This window comes from Ictidomys tridecemlineatus, unplaced genomic scaffold (assembly GCF_052094955.1).
Source record: "Ictidomys tridecemlineatus isolate mIctTri1 unplaced genomic scaffold, mIctTri1.hap1 Scaffold_48, whole genome shotgun sequence".
Classification (NCBI taxonomy): domain Eukaryota; kingdom Metazoa; phylum Chordata; class Mammalia; order Rodentia; family Sciuridae; genus Ictidomys; species Ictidomys tridecemlineatus.
In genome coordinates, this window is record NW_027523119.1 from 2297314 (window position 1) to 2322313 (window position 25000).

General features: G+C 42.9%; 1 protein-coding gene across 1 annotated transcript; it reads right to left on the minus strand.

The window, feature by feature from the left end:
• Positions 1-1893: 1893 nt before the first annotated feature.
• On the minus strand, positions 1894-3193 carry LOC101973090 (adiponectin receptor protein 1). The gene is given in 2 exon segments (XM_040293392.2): positions 1894-2531; positions 2534-3193. Coding segments are annotated over 2 exon segments (1125 nt in total). The 5' UTR covers positions 3096-3193; the 3' UTR covers positions 1894-1968.
• Between the last annotated feature and the right edge of the window lie 21807 nt (positions 3194-25000).

Below are 25000 nucleotides of genomic sequence, written 5' to 3' on the forward strand. Positions count from 1 at the left end.
ACTCTCTGAATTTCTCGGATACTGGACTACCTGTTTGTTATAAGTGAGTTAAAGAGGCCATTGCTACAAGCAGCCCTGTGCAGGATGCCCTATGCATAGGTCCAGAGTGTCCATGCTTGAAGGGAAATCCAACCCCAAGAGGCTCCCTCCAGCAGGGGCCAGGAGGGTCCCTGCCACCTCAGAGTGTAGTGGCACCTCCTCCTCCACTGAAAATCTTAATTCAGCTTCTCCAGGGACCCTCACCAAAACTGTTCCTTAGACTATCAGCAAGAATTTTTTGCAAAAAAAGTTCAATGTAGTTAGGCTTCCTATTTCCGGTGGCTCTATCTTGCAATAACTGAATTTGGCCCTGGGCCCAGAGGAGATCGGCACTGCAGATGCTGAGTACCCCTTCACTAGTCTTTCACCACATTTATGGGGCTATCTGGTGTCATAAATTTTCTAGTCCAAAATGATATACGATGGTGTGGGAGAGTTTTCAGGAGTTTCAGTTTTCTGTGTGTTTACAGAAGCAGAGTGGCCTCTAGCCTTGGGGCTTAGAGCCTTCACAGGGGCCTTTACACTTCCAAGGAAAGCGGTTAGATCCTAGGGAAAGTCCTTCAGGAGCCAAAAGGTAAGAGTGAATGGTGCTAATTAGGTTCCTTGGAAACCAGCTCCGGAATGGCAGAGTGGGGAACCCTCTCTGTCCCAAGCACTAATTTTCCAAACAGAGTGTCCTTGGTTTATTTTTGTATTCAGGCCTAGTTAACCCCTACAGTTGAAAAACAAAAACAAAACTATTTTTAATGTAGACTTCTGCAAATTGTGAGCCTCTGAGCCCAGCTGCTTCTACACACTGGGTTAAAAGTTCTAAGTATTTCTAGACTCGGGGTTCAGAGGGATGAATTGATTTGGGCAAAAGTCCCCCTTTGAACCAGCTACAGCCCATAAACCTGCTTCCTGCTATTTCCTGGGTGTCCAGCCTCATCTGTCCCCCATCAAGAGCAAGACCCTGTTTCAGCAGGATGTCTTACCTCCCATGGCACCACCCAAGGGGAACCCCAGAATCCAGCTTCCCATGGCAGGAATCACCTCCTCTCCTCTTCCTGCTCAATACCAACAACCTCCAAACACCCTCTGCCTGATGTAGGTTGGCCACCACAAGATGGTGAGGACTTCTGCATCGCTGTCCACTCTCTGCTGCAGATCCTTCCATGGTTGCTATTTATTTTATTTTATTTTATTTTTTTCTGCTCTACTTTCTTTTATTATCATCATAATCTTTGCATCAAGATACATAGCAATGATAGCAGGTTTATTTTTAAAGCTTAGTATTAAATATTAAATATCTTTCCCCAGTTTAATTTTACATTACTCTGCCAAGAAAAAAAAATTAAAACTCAAGTTATTTGAAGCCTGGACACACTTCCATGATTAGCCGGGCTATGTAAAAGTTGGTGTCTTATTCTTCCTGCTATGCAAGCAGATCTAGGCCCTAGAAAGATGGGACCAGGTTATAATTGTTTTTGAAAAGTGTGCTACAAAAATGGATGGCCTGTTATAAGCCAGGTTACAAAGTAAGGACAGGGAGTAAGAGAGGGACATTTTCTTTCAGGAAAAAAGAAAACAATTCCTGAAGAGTCCCAGTCCATAATTTTTTCCCAAAATGGTTGAAGGAGGGAGTAAGATCTCAAAATGAGCTTCAAAGTACTGTCTTTGTGAGGGAATGGTACTTGTCTTGCTGAGGAGGGTGACTGCCGAGGAAGGGGATGACTATGTTGACCATCCCCACCCTCCCCAGCTAGGGGAAAGGGAATGGAAAGTTTATTGCCCAGTGGCTGTGAAAGTGAGCTGAAGCTTAACTGGTATTGAATTCACTAAGAGGTTTCTTCTAGAAACAGACAACTCAGACTCTTTTTCTCACTTCAGCAAAGAAGTTATTTTTAAAAGCACTTGGGAAGTTCCTCCTCCACCTCAAGGTGGGAAGGCTCAGAGAAGGGAGTCATCAGTACAGCCACCTTCCAGGCCATAACGGAATTCCTGAAGGTTGGAGACCCCATAGAAGTGGACAAAGGCTGCGGCCACCACGAGGACGTGGAAAATCTGATGGGACTGGAACCATATGTCAAACTTTCCCGGAAAGAAGCGCTCAGGAATCCGAGCAGCATAAAGGCCAGCTCCGGTGATGTACATCACAGCCATGAGGAAGAACCAGCCCATCTGGCCCACTGTGGTGGCCTTGACAAAGCCCTCAGCGATAGTAAAGTGCATGGTGGGCACAATACCACTCAAGCCAAGTCCCAGGAACACTCCCGCTCTTGTTTGCCGGTGTTTAGGAGTGGTAAACCGGTCCCACTGTGCCACAATGATGGCAGAGATGCCCAGGACACAGACGATGGAGAGGTAGATGAGCCGAGGCTGTGGGGAGCAGTAGAAAGAGTAATAGAGCCAGGGGACAAAGCTCCCCATAATCAGTAGAGCAATCCCTGAATAGTCCAGTTTGGAAAAAGTCCGGGAAACTTTCTCTGAATGACAATAGACGGTGTGGAAAGCCAGGAGAAGCTGAGGCAGAGCACTGCACCCAAAAAGAACATGCCAAAAACCATTTTCTCCTGAAGAGGGGCCAAGAAGTACATAATTGGTCTAAGCATGGTCAAGATTCCCAAAAAGAGAAATAGTACGAAACCAAGCAGATGGGTCCAGATGTTGCCAGTTTCAGTGTGGATGCGGAAGATGCTCTTGAAGCAAGCACGAAAGGAGGGCATGGGTGGTCTGTGGCCATGTAGCAGATAGTCATTGTCCTTCAGCCAGTCAGGAAGTACATCATATGGGATGACCCTCCAACGCCCCTCCCAGACCTTATATACAAACTCTTCCATCTTCTCCATGGCATGGTGGGCCTGCAGGGGAAGTGTCAGTACCCGTACCTCCTCCTCTTCTTCCTGGGGCACTGGGCATGTTTGTTCTTCTTCAGCCTTGTTTGGGTTGGCAATTACCCGCTTGCCCTTCTCTTCTAGCAGGGGTCCCAGTTCAGCTAGTTCCACCGAGTCAGTTTCCCTGTTACTGGCAGGAGCCCCATTGCCCTGTGCCACCACAGATCCTTTGTGGGAAGACATCTGGCTGGTACCTCAGTACCCTGCAGCTTCAGCTTGGGAAAAGGCTGGGGTCTCTCAGCCCCAGGGGGCAGAGATCTCCCTGTGATGGTAAACAGGCCGGGTGGGCAGGCTCTGCTGGGGGCCGAGGTCCCCCAGCTACATCCCGCGGCACTGGAGGTGGCCGCACGGCCTGGGATTTTCAGCACCCTCCCCCATGGTTGCTATTTATGAGCCCTGTCTCTCCGTCCCCATCTCTGAAATCCTTCCATTGGAGATGGAGTGCAACCAGCAGCCAATCCACACTTAGCCTTCTTTCCTTCCTGCTCTGATAATAACATTCTTCTCACTGAAGCCATCTAAGGGCTGGTTCTTTTCTCTTCCATCACTCGTGCATCAAGGCACCCAGTGACAGGGTAACTATCCCACCTCTTCGCTGTCACCCACAGACCATTCCTTCCTGAGGCCTCCACAGTCTCACTGTTCCACCCAACAACAGATTGCACCACCTGCTTCCTCTGAATCCCACCCACCATGGTCTATTCTTCCTCCTCCTATTTGCTCACTTTTTTGGACATTACCAGTACGTGGAGTCCAGGGTTAGAGTCTGAATGCCTACTACAATCACTCCTTCCTACCTCAGCCTCTGTTATGTTTTTCCCCCATCATTATTCACAAATGTTGACCTTGATTCCTACTTTTCCTAGAAAGTAAAAGCAATCAAAAGACAAATTCTATAAATAGCATCTACCTTATATGCGACCTTCCTGCTCTTGGGCCATGACCTCACCTTATTGCCTATTACCAAGGATGGGTGATTCAAGTTTCTCGACAAGGTAAAACCTTCTCCTTACTCACTAGATCCCCTTCTTCCTTCTCTCTTTCTATATCACATTGCCCCACCAGCACCCCCTCAGTATTTCAAAAATATCTATCCTAACGTAATTGTGTTCCTCCTCCCATCCTTATTACTTAACCTCTCCTTTCTTTGATAGGACTGTCGACCTTCACATTTCCAGCTGTTGTGCCTCCTTGATGTGATTCCAGTGAGCTTTTTATTGTTATCTTCACCAAAATTGGCCTCTTTGATGTTAAGGATGACCTTGACGTCCCTAATTCTATGGAAGGTCGCTTCGCATTCCACATATTATTGAACTGCACCACTCAGTACCATTGATCTCCTTCTCCTGGAAAACTTGATTTTGTTTCCAAGATAGCTAATTTCTCTCCTACTCTTCTAAGAACTTATTCTCAGCTTCTTTGGCTGGTATGTCTGGATTCTCAGTCCTAAGTCCTCTCTGCTTTCTATTTACAGTCACTGCTAGAGGACTCCAAGGGCTACCCCTGTAAGTACCTCTCTCCACGCTGATGTCTCCAAAATTCCACTTTCCATTACAGCCTCTTCCCTGAAACCCACATTCAAAGTCCAACTGTCTATTTGTTATTCCTACCTGAATGCCTAAGATGCAACTCAAGTTTGAATGTAACTAAAACTTAGATTGCTATTTCTTCTTCTAACTCTTCCTCTGCCCTAGTCAACCTTCTTATCCTACAGGATTTCTCTCTGGGTTAATATTTATTTCTTTGGTTTACACAGACAGTCATCAAATCCCTTCAATTGTAACTTCAAAATATATTCAAAATTCATCTAGTGTTCCTCTCTCCTAAGGCCACCGTCCTGGACCCAGTCAGCATGCCTAGACTATTGCAATGTCACAGTCCCCACTTATTCTTAGGGATCCATTCAGAGGATGCCCCAAACCGTGGACAGTACTGGCCCCTAGAGACACTGTGTTTTCCTATTTGCTCATAGCTCTGATAAAGTTTAATTTATAAATCAGGTACAACAAGAGATCCACAATAGTAACTATCAATGAAACAGAGCAATTATAATGATACATTGTAATAAAGGCTATTTAAAACTTAGGTATTGTTTATTTCTGGAATTTTCCACCTGCTCTCTTCAGACCACAGTGGACCGTGGGTAACTGACACCACAGACTGTGAAGGCATGAATGGTATGTGGGGGAGAGCAGTCTACTCTCATCTCATTGATCTCTCTGCTTCTGCTCTGCAGACCTATTTGCCATAGAATTTGGAATAATCTCCTTAAAAAGTAAGTCAGAGTTGGTGAAGTGGCACACTCCTGTAATCCCAGCGGCTCAAGAGGCTGAGACAGGAGTATCTCTAAAGTCAGCCTCAGCAAAAACGAGGCACTAAGCAACTCAGTGAGACCCTGTCTCTAAATAAAATACAAAATACGGCTGGGGAGGTGACTCAGTGATCTAGTGTCTCTGAGTTTAATCCCTGGTACAAAAAAGAAAAAAATAAGTTAATTAGATCCTGCCAACCTTCTGCCTGTGCTCCTCCTAAGTTCTCAGTCTGGACTGCAGGATGGGTTCTGTCCCCCGCTGTCTTTCTGATGGTACCTTCTCTTCCCCTGCAGCCCTTGCCCCAGAAGGTCAGCCTTTGATGCTGACGTAGCTCAGCCCTTGGCCCTAGTTATCCCTCTTCCTGGAATGAGGTTTCCCAGACATCTGGCTGGCTGGCTCCCTCCATTCCTCCACAAATCTGTCCCAAACTCTGTTCTCAGTAAGGCATTTCCTTATTAACTTGTCTAAAATTTCTTCCAGCCTGTTTTGACTTAAGAAGTTATTATTTTTATTAAACAATCCAATACAGTGCACATTTTATTTTTAGTTAATTGTCTTTCTCACTACTAAAATGTGTCCTTTAAGAGGATGGTGATATTTTTTTTGTTTGTTGATTTGTTTGGGTTACTTGCTATTATTCCCTTTATTACTGCTTCATTGACACTCAGATCAGTGTTTGACACATACTATGAGATTTAAAAATGTTCATCAAGGGGCTGGAGTTGTGGCTCAGTGGCAGAGTGTGAGGCACTGGGTTCAATCCTCAGCAACACATAAAAATAAACAAACATAAAAAGGTCTTTAAAAATTCTCTTAAAAAAAGTGTTCATCAAATGAATAAAATCACCCAAGAACCTTATGAGATAGTGCCAATCTGCAGTCATTCCCCCATTTTCTCTGGGAGATATGTTTTGAGACCCCCAGTGAATGCCTGAATCATTCACCAGTACAGAATTCTATATATACAATGTTCTTTTTTTCTAAGCATGAAGACCTATGATAAAATTTAATTTACAAATTAGTCATAGTAAGCAACTGATAACAATAATAAAAAAGAAAAATTATTGCAGTGTAATCTAAGGAAAGTTATATGCACATGAACTGTCTCCAAATGTCATATTGTATTTTCTCCTTTTCATCCAAGAAAGCACTTCTTGACTTCTGCTGTAATATCACAACTGCTGGGGACATACGTTTGCATTGGGGGCACTATGAAGTGTTACAAAACACAAGTACCACAATGTGTGCACCATCCATCAGATGACTGAGATAACTTGACCATTACTAACCAGCCGAGGAGCAGGACCTGTACCTGGCATAGCTCTACTGGCCCAGAAAAGATTCTCACCCCGGCAGGATGAAAAGGGATGGTGTGAGATTTCATCATGCTCCTTAGAACAGCACACAACTTAAAATAAATGAATTGTTTTCTTCTGAGGTTTTCCACTTAATACGTTGGGACCACAACAGATCTGTATAACCCAAACTAAGGTCAAAAAAACTTCAGCTAAGGGCATTGCTGTAGCTAACTTAAAGCTGTCTCACGTCTCTTTTGGGTACATGTTGAATAACAGCTTGATAACTGTTAAGGACAAAAAAAAAACAGGGTAGCTGTCTGGACTTGAACCAGGGCTGTTTTATGCATAACTCAAAATCACCCTTGTTTCTACTTTTATTTTTAAAATTTTTGCCTTCTAGAAAATGAAGCAGTGAACAAGGTATCAACCACGGGAGACTTACTGGGAGAAGGGAGCTATGGGTGTCATGGATTTGTGATTTTCTTAGCTTAAAGCCAACCCAGTCTATCTTATGTTGAGGTTCCTGATATAATTGTAATCACAGACTCAAACTCAAAATCATCATCTGACCCCCAGCAGCTTTCATTCCCATATCAAGTTGTTTATTATTCACCAAAGAGATCTGACACATTCCCCCATTGCTCATAGTCCCCTGGACATGGTCCTCATCCTGGTGCGATCTATGATAAAGTCAGAAGCATGGGATCCTATGTTTGTAGAAGCTCTTTCATAGTTGAAAGATTCTCCATAATTTTTATTTCCTCAAAGAATCATTCATATGCTCATAAACAAGTCTCAATCCTATGAGCTCTTCCAAGTGAAAAATACATCAGAACTTTCTTAAGTCAAAGTTCTTATTCATTTTTTGTTTCTGGAATCAGTTGCTTAGCATCCCCATTATAGCTTGCTAAGGAGACGGCAGGGTTCTCAAATGGCTGCTGTGTGCTCAGTGTTTGTATAATAAATAGCATCGAGTGCTTCCAGTGTGCACTGAGTCATGGCACCTGAGGTTGTAAGAAACATTAAATCATTTACCTGACACTCCCCCACTGTTTTCTTTCTCTAATGTTCCCTCTTGAACATCTCCTGAAACACAGTACACACTGCCTTATGAAGGAAGAAATGCAAAAGGGGCCCGTTAGAGAGTTCTTCTGTGTTAAGTGGCAATCTCTGTCCCTTTCATAGGACATAAATTCCAGGGAGATGCGAGAGAAAAGACTTGGATTCGAATGAGTTGACCTGGGTTTCCAACTTGGTTGAAGCACACCGTGTGGCGTAGTTGCTTTTGGACTCTCCATGACCAGCTGACTCTGATTTTCATAGTCTGTGATGTGAACTAAGAGGCGTTAGGTGCTTTAGCAACACACTTCACAGGCAAATGGCTCAAAGTTAGTCGAAGTTGAATGTTTACTAGACAGTACTGCCAGGGTGGTTAGCAAGTTGGGAGAGTGTCCTTCTGCACCTGTCAGTTAGGGACCCAGGCTGATGGAACCACTGTCATAGTAAACTTGGGTTTCCAAAGTGGTGCTACACCTCTTTATTCTTTCTAACCAGAGGGAGAAAGGCATATGGAATTACATTTGTAAGTTATGTGTGTGTGTGTGTGTGTGTGTGTGTGTGTGCGTGCACGTGCATATATGTGTGTGTGTGTGTGTGTGTGTGTGTGAGAGAGAGAGAGAGAGAGAGAGAGAGAGAGAGAGATGTGTCATATGTGCAAGTGACCCCCTATTCTTTCATGAATATTCTCTTGACAAGCCCCCCTTCAAATAGCCACAGCTGACTGGGGCTAAGAGGTGCAGTTCCTGGTTGACAGACCCTTCTCAGAGATGATACCAAGGAAAAGGGGGACACAAAATTTTGGTCTTTATCCAGTTGTGCAACAGGACAATAATTTCTCTCAAAGATGGGAAGTATTCGTGTGTCAGTGTGACATGCAATAATGGGGTTTCTGTTTTCTGTATTTTATGTGCAAACAAATAAGCCCTTTTTGTCTGCTATATACTCATCTTAAAATGTTCAACATCATGCACCATGTGTTCTTTAAGTACTCTGTTCTCCTGGTTAAATAACTTCTGCTCAGTTTACTATTCCCTGTTGGGCAACGTTTCAAGCCACGGAATGGCTACACTTTCTTTTCAGAAGTTTCAATTGTGCTGTACGTACCTGGTATGATACTTCAGGTATAGTGTGAGCAGCCCAAGAAGAAAGTGGCCCCCCTTTTTTTCCCTAGTTGGTGATTCTATGTCTCTTTTAATGCAGTTAATGATGAGGAGAGCTTTGCAGAAAATCTCATCCTAGTGTTGATTCATATTGACCTTGTGCTGAATAAAACCCTTAAGTATTACAGTTAAGTTGCTTTGCATTTCAAAGATGTTCTCCTCCCTTTTGTCTGACATATATCTGAATTTCACATCCATTAAGAAAACATCAAATGATCAAGAGAATTGGGGGCTTAAGCTTTTGTGGAAGCATGCAGTCCTACAGCCTGAATATCCTTACTGAATATCATTGTTACTGAACAAACATTTTAATTTGTCTTAATTTTTAATTTTGCAAATGTTATACTAATACAGTATCATTTTATAATAATCAAGGGAGACAGGCAAAGTAAATGCCCTCTATGGCTTTGGAAATCCTAATACATCTTGCTTCTGCTTATTGTAAACACATATGTAGAGATGTGTATAGTTTTATTTTATAAATATAATTTCTATATACTGAATATATTTTCAAGTATGAATGTGTTTTAATGTAAACATGTTGGTACACATAAATGCACGGGTTTTATTTTTAAATTTGGATCGCCTACTCTATGGCTTCAGATAGACCATTGAATGAACGTAGTGTTAAGAGGCATTTAAATTGGGTCTGGTTTTTGCTGTTATCATAAACAATACCCTAGTGAACCTTCTCAGTCTACCTCACTGAACACCTCTGTAATTTGCTTTTTTTTATATTTAAACATGTATTCAATAATTGAGCTGCCTAATGGAATGGTTTTAATTTTAAGAGATATAGAAACACTTTTCTTTTTCCCCCCTGAAAAGCGAATACCAACTTCCATTCCATTTCTCCAACAATGGTAGGAAATATCTGCTTTCTTCCAAACTTCACTGACGTAAGTTTTGATGTTTCTCTTTAATGCAGTTAATGACTGAGACAGCATTTCAGGTAACCTCAGCATGCCATTAAGTTTTATCATCAGTTTCTTAAAATTCCTCTCCACCAATTTTGTAGAAGAAAGGCTTTCTTATAGTTTGGATTTGCATGTCTCTGAGAAGGAGTGCATTGAGGTGTCTTTTCCCAAGTGTATTGATCATTGGTTTGTTCTTTCCTACTCACAGCAGGACCCTGGGTCTGATAGGGGACAGACAGATATGGATAGTGGGAAGATGAAGTTAAGGGAATAATTCTATAAACTGGCCAGCACAATTGTGCTCACCCCTGCATGCTCTCACTTTTTAAAAAAAGCAAATTGACCTGCAGCCCTGCCTGGCTTATGGTGACCCACTGTGTCACATTCCTCAGAAAACTACCTGTAATCTCCTGGAGAAATGTAGGCCCCCAAATGCCAATGACAAGGACACAGTTACCCAGACACTTTGTGACCCTTCCACAGACCAGATCCCAGAATTGGGGAGATAAAGTTAATTCTCCTTAACTATAAAATCTCTTAGAATCGGTTCTAATTACAATTGTTTAGCATAGGCCAGAGTGGCCTAGAGTGGTTATAGCTACGGGAACTTGAAATCCTAATGGCATCTTGCTGTCATTTAAAAGTCAATAGGTGCACCTGGCTATACTCTCTGTACACTTCTCTAGGCCATGCAATAAAACTGGACGGCAGGAGAGGCACACAGTTCCTCTCCTTTCTCAGAGGACCCACTCTCTCCCTTGGGAGTGTCCCCTTTCCCCATTTTGCACCAGTTCTAATAAACTCTTGCCTGTTACTCTGAGTGACATTTCTGAAATCTTTCTGATAGGATCACAAGGCCTTTATGCTCCTTCAGTTTCCCAGAAGACCCCAGCCCTGGAATACCTCTGTGTCTGCACATGCCCTTCTGGGTCTCCCTTTTCAAGGAGCTCCGGTCACTATGGGGGTACCTGGTCTCTGCCTTGTCCTCAGCACCCCTTAAGAGCCTAGCACCTTGCATCACCCAGCAGATGCTCAAGTAAAAGGAATCTCCCCACTTCTACCCCCAACCTCCCCTCATATAAGGACCAGCAAGATCTGTTGGCCCCACACTTGAAAGTAGCCACTTTGTTGTGTTCATTCTGTATCTCTCTTCCCTAAGAATTGAATTTCCATGCAAACAGGGGTGCTGTCTGTTGGGCTCATGCACTTATTCCCACTGAGCAGCATTTTTATACTTTTAGCAACATTTCTCCTCCCCTTTGATGGATTTCATTCCTTCTCTTATCTTACCTTAAGAGTGCAGAAGCTTTTGGATTCCAAGTATAAAAGCATTGTAGGAAAAAAGTAAATGGATTTTCTTGTGTTGTCCTCCCTCCAAAAAAATAGTTCTCAATGTTCCTATGAGCCATGGGAGGGCCACAGGTCCCTGCGGGGCACTCTGGAAGGCCCCATAATGCCTATGCAAAGGACATCTAAAGTGTGTGTGTGATTGTGATGGTGGGGACTTTGCCCATGAGAGCAAGGGAAGGGGTTTGAAAGGAGACCTTCCCGGATCATCCATGTGGGTCAGCACAGAGTTCCCGCAAGAAGGAGGCAGGAGCATCAGATGCACAAAGGATAGGTGGCACAGAATGGAGGCTGGGATGGCTCTAGGAAGGAGCTGAGGGCTGGAGGTGACCTCTAGGAGGTGGGCAGACAAGGAAAGGGATTCCCTACTGGAACTTCCAGAAGGGTGAGGGTGGAGCTCCCAGAGGCCAGAGAGGAGGGGCTGGAAGAGAAACCCAACAAGAGGGATGGCCAGTGGTTGCATGATCATTCATTTTCTCCGATGACCAATAGTTTGTGGTGCTTTGCTTTTCTTGCTTAAGAGAGTCGTGCCTGACCCAGACTTTTCTCATTATGGCTTCTATGTAAACAGACACAGAGTCTCTCATTCAATTAGCTTCCTGGGAGAGGAGGTGAACCAGCCAGCTGTCATCCTCAGACATGTCTAAACTATGGTGACACCAAGCACAGGTCCCCTTCGCCCCTTCTAGCTGTATTTTACCTTTCTCTTCATGCGTCCCATTTCACCAACTGACCCACGTATGCTGTCCCATTAGATTCTCAGCCTGACTCTCAGAGGAAGGCAGGCAGGAAAGATGGCTTGACCTCTATTTGATAGACTCCAAAGGTACATCTTATTCAAGCTCATGTAACCGAGGAACAGTCAAATTAAGCTCTGAAAAAACTCTGAACTTAAGTGTTCTTTTTGGTCCACCCTATGTTCTTTAAAAGGGGCATGGAATTCATTTACTTCCATATGAGAAAATTATCAGGACAAGGAGCAACCAGATGATAAATTATGAGGATTTGCTATTTATTATGCAAGGAAGCACAGCATTTTGCTGAAGGAACAGCAGGACTTCAATGGTGGCTCATTTCAATATGGTAGTAACTCGATTTTTCTTTTTTAAAAAAACAATCTTAAATAATGTAGTATTTTTTAGCATATATACAAGGGCAGTGTAATATTTTGCCAGTTTTTAATAAAGTTTCAAGTCCTACTCATGGCTACCTAAGGAACGGAACTGCAAACACTGGGTCTGTATTTTGCACAAAATCCAGAGCCAAGAATTCTCCAATGGATGCTAATAAAGTTTAATGAGCACAGCAACCAAATTATGCACCTATATACTCCCATATGCACAGTGCCAACAGACAAAATGAAATTGACAATATTGTCATTTTTATTTATTAGCAATAGCTCTGGGGTAACAGGAAAATTCTGAAATAAGTCCAAAGTTTGCAAATTGAAGTTGTTTCAGGGACCATTTCCCACCTATCATTTAATTTTTTTTTTCATTTCAAAGCATTTACAGAAAAGGCATGGCATTTTTCATCTCTTTCCTAACTACATGTTAGAACCCTTTATTATATTTCATGAATGGTTCAGAGTTTCAAGAGAGCGAAGCGGTTTGAATGGGTGAAGGCAAAGATACCAAGCCATTTGCGTTATGTTTGAGTCACGTTACCAGCCTACTTGGTGAAGCCATGAGAAGGGCATTGCCCAGGCTGTAGGCAGTATTCAGTGAGTGGAAATTCTAAAAATGTAGAAAATCATGTTTTCCACATTTATATAGACTTGCATGACCTTGTCCTATTTCACATCAAATCCAAGCCATCTTCTTTAATGACGTATATTTTAAACTGTAACAATTTTGTGCGTGATTTGTATCTTAAGGTCTTTCCCTTGCCATACACTTTCATGATTATTGCTACAATCTCTTTCTTCTTCCTAGTCATACTAAGAATTCTTCCCATTAGCTTATAGATTCTTTTTTGGTGGGGGGAACGGTGGGTAACTGGGGTTTGAACTCAGGGGCACTGACCACTGAGCCACATCCCCAGCCCTATTTTGGATTTTATTTAGAGACAGAGTCTCACTGAGTTGCTTAGTGCCTCGCTTTTGCTGAGGCTGGCTGTGAACTTGCAATTCTCCTGGCTCAGACTCCTGAGCCACTGGGAAGACAGGCGTATGCCACCACGCCCAGCCAACTCATAGATTCTTATTTCTGACTTTGTCTTATTGTTGGGTGATTTACAAAGAAGAGTGCTTACATCTATGCATGCATAATTAGCTTTTCTGATTTTCATTCAATTTATTATTAATGCTACTAATAATAACAGCAACAGCAGCAACCAAACATGTATTTAGAATGATTATATGTAATAGAAATTGAGCCCAACTCCCTGTAGGCATTATCTCATTTTATGTTTAAGGCAATCTTATGAGTTGGGTTTAATGATCTCCTTTATATCCCACAAATAGAAATTCATGCTTTTAAAAAGCTGCTCAATTGGCCCATGCTGACATACCTTGAACCAATATTTGAACCCAGGTGATAGGACTAGATTCTGTACATTTGCATCAAACATGCTGCACTTAAAAGATGGAATTTTTAAACTTATCAGATAAGTTTAGATATCAGAATCATTTAATAGAAAAGACAAAATTTAACATCAAAATTCTCACTATTCCCTACCCTGAAGGATTCAATGATTGCTCAGGATAAGGGGGTTCTTTTTCTTTGTAGCTCCATCAGTTATTTTCCTTAACAAAGATCATGCAAACCCAATGCATTTTCTAGCAAATTAAGACTTAAACCCAAGGTGTGCAATGATGGGGTTGTCTTTAGATGGGAAGAAAGGACAGCATTTAAGCAGTGGAATGTGGAGTTTCACGCCTGGTATAATGAAGTCTGTGACGGAGCAAATCTACACTCCTCCCGGCACCTGAGAGTTTCATACATGAAATAAAGGGGGCCTCGCTACCACCTCAAACCCCTCAAAGCTTTTGGAGTCCCTGTTTCTCTGGGTCAATGGTGCTACTTGTTTTTTCACGGGGATCTTTATGGTAGAAACAGTGTATGTCTTTGTGTGTGTGTGTGTGTGTGTGTGTGTGTGTGTGTGTGTGTGTACCTGGGATTGAATTCAGGGGCACTCGACCACTGAGCCACATCCCCAGCCCTATTTTTTATTTAGAGACAGGGTTTCACTGAGTTGCTCAATACCTCTCTGTTGCTGAGGCTGGCTTTGAACTCGTGATCCTCCTGCTTCAGCTTCCTGAGCCACTGGGATTCCAGGCATGTGCCACTGTGCCCAGCTGAGACAGTGTATGTCTTAATCTTCTCCAAGTCTTATGTTTTTTACTCAAGTAATAATCTAGAGCAGAAGTCCCCAGGGGCCATTTGACAACATCTGGAGATATTTTTGATTACTGGGAGTAGGGTGATGCTCCTGGGATCTACAGAATAGAGGATACATCTACAGAATAGGGATGCAGCTACATACCTTTTATTGCACATGACAGTTCCCCACATGGAAGAATTATCCAGCTCCAAATGTCAACAGTGAAGCTACTGAGAAACCTTGAGCTAGCTTGGAGTTTAATATCACTGCATGTTGCAAAGTGCTAATCTCACATTGCTACACCAAGTCAATGATTGATAACCCCTAAGGCCTCTCTTTTTCATGTTCTCTTTTTCTATTTGTAGGATGGTTCCAATAATGCTATGCAATTGGCTATGCCTATTGACAGTGCTAATGTGTAGCACTTGGTCATATCATTACCATTAAGAATAGAAATGCAGAAGTTGAACAAGTCTATTGCTGCCAATTTTATTTTTCTCCTAATAGTCAAAAGAGCTAGTTATAACTCTCTTTGCACCTGCTGTTTTCCTAACCCTGAATATATTTTCTTTTGAATTGTGAATTCGTGGTCAAAAACTACTGAGGCTTAAATATTCCACATTGCAAGATATCATGATGGTCTGGATCTTAATGACACCTCATTCTATCTGCACACAACAAAATGAGAATCCTGAGTATAAAGTATTGTTAAAATAACCAACACTTTTCAAAGTGTCTCTCCAGTTTTAAATTGGCAGTTGAAGACCTGCTGTGGTTGTAGAACTACGTAAATGCCTCCAACATGAAAGAAATTTCAAATAAGGCCTGCTTCTCATGGAACGCATACTAAGAAATGGAGATAGCTCATCACCGCTAATAAAAATGAGCTTATGGAAGAGTGAGAAATAAAAGTTTGGCACGTTGGTCAGGATGTGCAGAGAGGAAAAGCAGATTGAAAAGAAGCCATATTCAACCCGTTGGGCTAAACACGTTGCTTTGTGCTTTAAATTTGAATCAGAATCGGCACTAACAATTATTTCAGAGAATTCTGTAAAAGCTGATATTCTAAAATTAAAGTTGGTACCCTCCCCAACTCCACAGAAAGGCTCATCTGTCAGTCCCCATCAGTCAGCCGGCTCCTCTTTGTTTTGTTATGAATGACTACAGTCAGGCTATTTAAAGCAACTGATGCATTCACTTGTCAGTTATAAATGTCTGCAGAGAGTCCTACAAATGAACCACAATTTGATTTAAATCTTTTTTTCCTTCTTCTTCAGCAAAATGGCAGAATTTGAAAGAGTCTTAAAAAGTGCATTTGTTATTACAACCAAAGCTAGAGAAGCAATAAAGAGAAAGATGGGAAAGCAGCGCCACCTGCAAATAGAATTTAAAGACCTTAAAGAAAGAATGAGGGGGACAAAGCCCTTCTGGTCAGTTTCTCTGCTAAGACAAAGATATGTAGGAGTTAAATCAGAAAGCAGCTCAGCCTCCATGATTATGCAACTATGAGATACTGATCTCAACATAACCATCTTTAATAAAATAAAACCTTTCTTAAAAGTTGGCTACATCTTGTATCTTGTGGTGAGGCTGCCATTAGTCTTCATTTTAATGCAGTTAAATGGAATGAAGGCATTTTTGTCAATCTGTATCCCTTACATTAGCATAGCTAGCAAATATTGAAGGCCTACTATGTGACAGGCTCTGCCTCAAGCATAAGACATATAAGTTAGCAAAGCATGGTGATATCAGTTTTCTGATGTAGCAAACTAATGGTCCCCAAATTTAACACTTAGACAAAATAAATATTCAATATTCTACCCAGATTTCATGCATCAGGAACTCAGAGGCAGCCTGTTTGGAGGTTTCAGCTAAGAGTCTGTTTTAATACCATAACCAAATTATCAACCAGGGCTGGAGCACCAGAAGATCTGATGTTGGCTAGAGGACCAATTTCCCACATGGTTCACTCACATGGTGCTGGTCATTGGTGGGAATCCTCGGTTCCTCTCTGTGGGGCACTCTCCATGGGCTGCTTGAATGTCCTCATGACAAGATTTCTGTCCTCACTCAGAGTGAGAAAATCAACAGGGAGGTCAGTGGTAGCCATAACTCCTATCATGGTGGAGCCTTGACTCTTATATGTTGCAATTTCTATAAAATTCATTAGTTACACAGGGGAGTCCTAGAGGGCCTTGCAAGGGTGTGAATAGTACGAGGAGATGAGTCACTGGGCCATTTTGGAAGCTGGCTACCATCAGGGCCAAGAGCTAATTGTTGTTTTCTAGGAGTAGGGTTTTAGGATGAATTGTAAAGGCAAAGTGCCTTCTTTTGTAGACCTTATATTCTGGTGGAGGAGACATATGAATAACTGATATAAATAATAGATTGTCAACTGGGTGGTGAGACTGGTGCATATATATATATATATATTTTTTTAAATATACATGTATTTTTAAATTTGGTCCTTAAGCAAATTCTTTCTCAAGTCAAACTTTGTAAAACAGATACAGAAGAGAAAATGGATTGAAACCATTGAAGCTGTCTGGAGAAGTACTCCAGGCAATCAGAAATCATGGGTTAAAACTTTTTAATGGACACTAGGATGGCTTGTTTGAGGCCCACAAAAGAAAGCATGTGGTTGGAGATCCATGTGAGATAAAAGAAAGGCATATGAGTGGGCCCTAGAGAGCTCACTGATGGGCTCATAAAACCATGAAGAATTCAACTCAGGTTGATGGGAGAGAAATAATTGGAAATCACTGGGTTCAGGGTAGGTGAGTGTTATGGCTTGGACATGTGATATTCCCACAAAGCTCATGTGTGATATCATACAAGAATATAAAGAGGAAAATGATTGGATCATGAGAACCACAATATCATGCAAGAATATAAAGAGGAAAGATGACTGGATCAAGAGTGCTGCAACCTAATCAGTGGATTAATCCAATGATATTGACTAACTGGGTGGTAAGCTGTAGAGAGGTAGGGTGTGGCTGAAGGAGGCAGGCCTCAGGGGTGGGGTATCACACCTTTGGGGTTTATATTTGATTGGTGAACACAGCTCTCCCTGCTTCCTGGCTGCCATGTCCTGAGCTACCTTCCTGCATCATGCCCTTCACCATGATGTTCTGCCTCAGCTTGGGTCTAGAGCAATGGACTTAGCCATCTATGGACTGAACCTCTGAAACCGTGAGTACAAATCAACTTTCCTCCTCTACGTTGTTCTTGTCATGTCTTATTGTCACAGTGACAAAAAAAAAAAAGCTGACCAAAACAGTGAGAACACATTCACCAAGGTGAAGGGATCCGGGTGCTCCAATGGGTGTGCGTGTTTAGGTATGGCTGTGGAAAGCCAGACTGGACAGCTTTCTTTAGGTACCATGGACAGAGGCCCCTGAGCGAGACCTAAACAAGGGTGACTAGTTCCCAAGGACCACATTCTGATTCCTAGTGTTGTCTAGTGACTTTTGTTAAAATGGCAGGAGGAACTAGAAGGAAACCATATTTCTCTTTCTCTGGCTTCCTAGGGCAGTTGGAATTTTAAAGATAAGCTGCTGAATGATGTGAGTCTAACAACATCACCATGTCTGTTTGTCATTCTTTAGTTTACTAGCTACTTGGGATGTCTCTCCTCCTCTCATCTACACTCTTTTTAAGATGATGTACCCATCGTCTGCACATTTTAAGCAATAAATACAATCCTGATCCAAAACATATGCTCAGGAAATATTTGTTGAATGAATACATGAATGGCTGATTCAATTAAGGCACCTAAGAACAGAGCAGCCTTTCCAAAGAAGAATGGCACATCATTATGCAGAAATGCAGACCACAATCATATTAAAGTCACATCCATTATTCCAATTTATAAAAAAAAAACATTTAAATGTATGATGCAATGTGCAATCTCTAGGGAACCAGTAAAGAAGTTGGATCCAAGAAGATTCCTAGGTATGAGATTTAGATATTAAAAATGACTTCTCCAGGAAATAGCCAAGAGGTGCTCTGTCCTTGACAGCACAGGCTCCTTAAATCTTCTGCAGAAAGAATGTTTATCTGTGATGCAAAAGACTTGCATTAATTTTTTGCTTCTGGGAGTAGATTTTGCTGTGCTCTTTTATGGTTGGATGCCACGTTTGTGTTTCCTCAGTGGAATTCATAATTACTAACCCAAATATACACCTCCATTCACTTCAATCCCTTGGCTTGCTGTGGTTTTCACCTCTTTTTCCCAAATGACAATTTTCTTGTTGGCATTTCTCCCTCTCTACCTTAAAATTTGATTTAAAAAAATACACATAATAAGAATTCTTTGCAAAGCGTGCGCTCATGTCTTCAGAGGAAGGCTCTCCTGGAAACACGCATAACATCAAGAAAGATGAGATGCTGGCACATCAGATATATGAGTGTCATTTATTTTAGATTTTAACCATCTAAGCGATAAAGGTCATTGAAGGGTGCCTGGGAAGACAATTAAGGTCATTGGGATTTACCGGGGATTATTAGCTTTCCTGAAAATGGCACCAGACCTAATATGAAGCGAGGCCTGCAGAATGGCAGGAGCCATTTTTAATTATTAAAAGTAATTTCACATGTAGTTTAACAGTCATAATTGAAATTTTGAGTTATACTTTCCTTGGTAATAACCCATTTCCTTTGTTTGGATAAACCTCAGGCATGGAGAAATGAAATATGATGTCCTTTAGTAGGTAATGCTTGAAGAAATTACACTGCACCAGCAGGCATTCGGCATTTCTGCAGCTGAAATGGAATTTCAGTAAAATGCAATAGCGATTAGGTCCTGCCATTAATACATCTCCCTGGCCAGCTTCTGGGGCTTCAGTCAACAGAGGCTACCAGCAAAAGGCCTCTGTGTGCTCCTCTGAGGACAACTCAACTGGGCCTGGTGAAGGATTGGTAATACGTGGTCACCATCACCGAGTGGCTCCTGGGTCACAAGAAGGTGCTGTTCATGAGCTAATAGAAGCAGCAGTGTTTGGGCAACTTGAAGTCATTTTCAGGGAAAGAAGTAGTTTCATTCACCAAAAGCATACAGTCTCTATATGGGATCCATTTCTACCTTTCCAAGAAATTGTTGCAGCCATCTGGAATGAGTCTCTGCTTCTTATGTGCTGGTGAAGCTCTACTCAGGTTCCAGGCCCATTTTAAATGCTTCTGACCTGGGAAGCTTTGTTGATGTACAATGGGCTCAGCGCTCCCTTCCTCCAGGTCCTTATGAACATTTACTTCATAGTGCCCGTGATGTTGTTGATCTAGTGAGTAAACACTTGCTGAATGCCTACTACCAACTGGGGGCTAAAAAGCCTGCACTAGGGATGAAACAAAGTCTACATCAGCTCAAAACAAGTGATTGCAAACATGAAACAAACATGCAGATATTCAAGCTATTTATGGACGCTCACCTTTATTTGACTTTGCTTTATTTCATATCTTTTGTTTTCTTTCTCCCCACCACCATCTCTTGTGGTCCATCTTAACCTGGTTTTGAGATAATTATGCACTAAATCCTAGGTTCTTGTTGTAAAAGAGAATTCTTTCCACTCCTCCCAGAGAATGATGATGATGATGATGATTTAGTCCAGAAACTTATTGTTTTTGTAGGAAACTTTTCCAGAAACCATTATTTCCCCCCAGTATACACAGGCTTTGAGGTCTAAAACATGGTCTATGATGAAATAGGTAATACTGAGCTTCAGTTTTTCTCTTCTGCAAAATGGATAAACAATGCACCTACTTCCAAGGAATCCATCTTTGGACCAAAAGCACTGTGTAGGGTGCTTGATCTCTAATAACTCAGTAGGTAAATTATTTTTCAGCAACTAGCCCATTGCCCTTAAATTAATATAATTTGAATGCATGATTGAATGGGAAAAACAATAACAAAGGCAAAACCCAACAGCACCCAAAGGTCTGAACACCCACCTACATGCTTCCAGAGCTGTCTAGCAGACACTTCTGCTATCCATCTGCAGTGTACACTCTGGTAGCCCTGAGCCACATGTGATATTCAGAGATATAAATTCAGTTTATTTAAATTTAATGCCCACCTGTGTCTCGTGGATATATATATATATGTACACACACACATGCCAAAACTGAGATTTTACTGGAAAAAGATGATCCTTCTAGGCTGCTGTCTCAATTCCTAGAACACTGTTTTTAGAAAATAACAGAAGAATGTACAATCTCACTAGGGGAGCTACATGCACAGAAAGCCAATGCTAAAGGAAGTAATTCCTTCATTATTAACCTTTTGGAATCTTCCCCACTCTCCCAGTAGCTGCAGGCTGACATGGAGGATTCTGTGAGGCCCAGGCAGCTGAACACTGAAGTTCATTAGGCATGCATCTCATTTTGGCAGGAAGCCATTCTCTTTTAGCAAAACCCAGTCACAGATAAACGGAGGGCAATCATCTCTGGCTTAATAAATGCAGGGCTGCAGAGACAGGGCTGCCAATCTCGTGGGACCAGGATAAAAGGGGTGGAAGGAGCCAGTAGGCTTTGCAGCCTTAGGGTCTCCTAGCATACAGGAATACAGCCAAAGCAGGAAGAAGGCCTGCACCAGCTCTCAGAGGCGGGATCCAAACTGCTGGTAGAAACAGAAATAGGGCCTTAATTTGGCCTGAGGAGCACCTCTGTCCTGGGGAGTTCAGTGCTTCCTAAAATCCCTGTCCCTTAAATCCCCGTGGCTTCCTTGGGGAAGGAAGGAGCATGCACGCAGACTAAGACCTTGCCACACAGCATTAGGTCTGAGCGTTAGGTTGAGGCGAAATCATCTTGGTGAGGTCCACGAGCAGATGACCATACAGGACTGAGGAACTCGTTTTTGCATCTCAGATGTGGAGCCTGAGAAAAAGCTCCAACAATGCGGCCGACACATTTCCAGAAAAAGAAAAGAAAAGAAAAGAAAAGGAATGACACTGTAAGCTGCAGCCAGGGAGGATCGTGAAAGACAGATACAAGGGGGTTGTCTGATAATGGGGGCATTGAGTGCTCTTATCAAGAGCACCTAGAAAGCCAGCTATTTGGGGTGGGCTCTGCTTATTTTTATATATGGGCAATTCATTCTGGAATCTTAAAAGGCAGGTCCAATAAAGCATGACTTTGGTTCCAACCCAGGCAGCAGGCCACCCATCGGGACCTTTGGCCTAGGCAATTAAACATGACTGCTAATGGTTCAAACCTGTCCTTTATCCCACCCAAGTAGGCACAGCAAGGGTGGCTTCCCTTCACTGTGTCAAACAGTGACATCCCCATCTGCATGCCTGGGACACAGATTAAATGCTACCATAGCAAAGGAACCCAGGCCCCAGAAGCCACATAAAGGTACAGAGATGCTTTAGAGATGAGAAGTAAGAACCATTCATGGGTAGAAAAAAACAAAGGACCAACCACCTTCAAAAAAGTAATAACAAAATCTGTTCATAATGTCCTGATAAGGAGTCTGATTGTCTGATATTTTGCCACTATCATCACCAATCAATTCTCTCCACAAACCCTACCTCCATCCCCACCCCATGACCCACCCACATCTGCCATCCCCAATAAGTCCACGTAAACCCCGGCATATCTGTCTGTCACAAAGCTATCCGGGTAGTCGCATCTTCGCATATATCCTAGAGAGGCTAATCCTTTGGATTTTTTTATAACCCTTGTGGGTGAGAGAGGGGGAAGCCTACCCATAAAACCCTTTTTGCGTTAAAGGGTAATAAAGCAACATCCAATCCCCAGGGTCTACGATACGGAAACCCTCTGGTCCTACTTTATGTGGGTCATATATCTTAACAGGTTTTTTGAGCGATTCAGAAGACAAAGACAAGGCAGTTGGTCTGGGCCAATGGACAAAGTCCTTGTTCTGGAGTCACACGCCCGCAGCCTGTCACAAAAGCCCATTGGGTATACACAAGACTTTCTTGAGCATGACGATGGTCCACTTCAGTCAGACATGGAAATATTCGATTTTCATAGAAGCATCATTGTGTTTATTTTATGGCCTGCATCTGTTCCCTATTTATTTTTTCCTCTTAGGGCTTTTTAAATGGCCACTCTGAGCCAGGTGAATGCTAGCCGCTTCCTGTGTGGCTGTGACACACGGGCAGGAATAAAGCTGCAGGCCCCCAGGACCTCATTCTTCTATTGTTCTTGGTTCCATGGCAATACTTTTTATTTATTTCTTTTCTGTCTTTCTTTTCACCAGTTTGGAGGTAAGGAAGTGATAACTGGTCCTGCATGTGATAATAATTTATCTCTGCAATTTTGCATTATGCAAATCTAAGGTGAGCTGTGCTCTGAGGTGAGCCTGTGGGGTTCAGCGACAAAAAAAAAAATCATGACAGGGTAATTCGCAGGAGGAGAAAATGAGTCTTGCTCTTCAAGGTGCCTTCTGCTCTGGAATACGTTCAAGAAAATTAATCAGTCTCTAACATCGCCGTGTTACTCTCTCTCATTACAAATCAGAGTAAACAATTACTGCATTAAGCACTCTCTGTGAGAGGTTTCAGAGGCCACTGGTGCTTACTGCTGATTATCATAAATGATCTTCAAGGAGCTTCCCTGGGGATGGGAGATCTGAGGAGGTCCCAGGGAGAGGTGAGCAAGGACTGCATCTCATTACCATGGTGATGAGATGCCACCTGCAGCCTGGTGGTGGTGCAATCCATCTCCTCCATGAGGGTGGGCTGTGGTTTTCTGCTGTTGGAGGGAGTGTCAAGTCTAGCTGATGGCCGGCTCCCTGGGCACTCCCTGGGCACTCGGTGCTTCAGCCCTGCAAGCAGAATCCTAGCTCCAGCTTGTAGGAGTCCTCTGCCTGGGTTAGTCTGCTTTATGTCATTGTCACAAAATACATTTAGATGCAAATGAATTTTAAGGAGAAAATGTTTATTTTGGCTCACTGTAACAGAGGCTTCAGTCCATGGTTCTGTGGGGGTCTGCAGCAAGTCAGCCCATCCTGGCAGAGGTGAAAGGGAGAGGAAAATAGCTCACCTCCTAGTGGCCACAAAGCAAAGAGAGAGAAAGGGGACAAGGTCCCCAAATACCCTTAAAGGTGATCTAGTTCCTCCAACGAGCCCCATCACCACATGTCCACCACCTCCCAGGGGCACCATGGGTTGGACACCACACCTTTGATCTGTGGCATATCGGGGACATTTAGGTTCCAAACCATGGCAATGACTTGAGTGGGCGTGTTGAAGTAGGACAGGAAACCTCTGTTTTCATAGGTTGTTGAGGGGACTTCCTGAGATAAAGAACTGTGATCAGTGCCTGCCCTGGAACGAGTACTCTGTGGGGATCCCTGACTCATTCACTTACTTATTTTTACAGTCTACTGTCCCCATTAATTGACACCTTCAGTGAAACCAGGGATGGTGTTTCTATCTTACCCAGGGATCCTTTCAAAGTGCCAACTGCAGAACGGGAACTCCATGGCCATTCTGTCAAGCAATGAATGGGCCAAGGAATGGAGGTTGGGTCTTTTCTCTGGAAAGGGGAGAACTTTGTCTGTTTCACTTAATAGAGACTTAGGTAAGAAATGAAGAGTAGGATGACTCAGTTCTAGAAAAATCCAGTACTCTCTTTGATTCTGCCAAGGGTGGAATAGACCCAAGAGAGTCCTTCTCCAGGTGAGTTAGTCTGAGGAGAGCAGATGTCCAGAGCTGATGGAGTGGAGGGATTGTGGGAGGGCCAGACTCACGCCCTTTTGTGGGGGTATAATTGACCATGCCTGTCCACCTCTTTCCTGGGGCTTTAAGCCACAGTGATGAGACAGCTGTCCATCTTGGAACCTGCTGTACAAAGAACCTATAAAACCAACTGTTTCATTTATTACCTCTGTGGCTGACATACAGACAAGTGTATCTGTAAGCAGGGGGGAAAGAATAGAATTTTAATATGCATCGATCCTGAGACGTCACCCCCTACGTGGGTGAGCATTCTTGTTTCCCCATCACAGAATTCCATTTATTTTTTCAATAAAAGCTATGTTCCCTGATTCTGTGAATGTCCATGAAAGGCACAGAATAGAATGTCCCTAAGTGGGGACACTGATGCCCAACAACAGGTTTTGAGCTCCTAAAGTGGCTCATCACAGGTCTCCCACAAACAGTCTTTGTGGGTCCCAGCGGCAGCCAGAACTGCTTTAGCTCAAGGTAGCTTAGCTGGAGTGTATAACTAAGGAGGCCAAGGGTAGTTCTGGAGCCAATGAATGCTTTCCCTCATCCCAGTGGGACATAGGGCAGATCAATAAGCAGCTCGAGTCAGACATCGCTCCCAGAACTGCCAGCGAGTGATCAGGAAGTTCATTTTTCATGACTGAACTTTGTAGTGACCTCTGTGTTTATTCACTTGCATGGTTTTCCAATCAATGGTGTTTGCTGAGTATCCACCACACGTAGCCTTTTGGACCTCACAGGAGAGAGACGTCCACAGTCAGCCAGGCCTTAGTGCTTTATCCAGGGACATCAGTGGTCTCACCTCTGCTGCTCCCAGTGGCAGGACCCAGCTCTCCATCCTTAGAACTGGACCCACAACCTGCGTGGAGCAGAGCTGATTCAGGATGGGAAGTCTCAAAATGCCCTTCTGGCTTTAATGGCAAAAGCACTGTTCATAACCAAACGTGCCCAGGCAGTACTTCCCCAAAAGGGTTGGCTG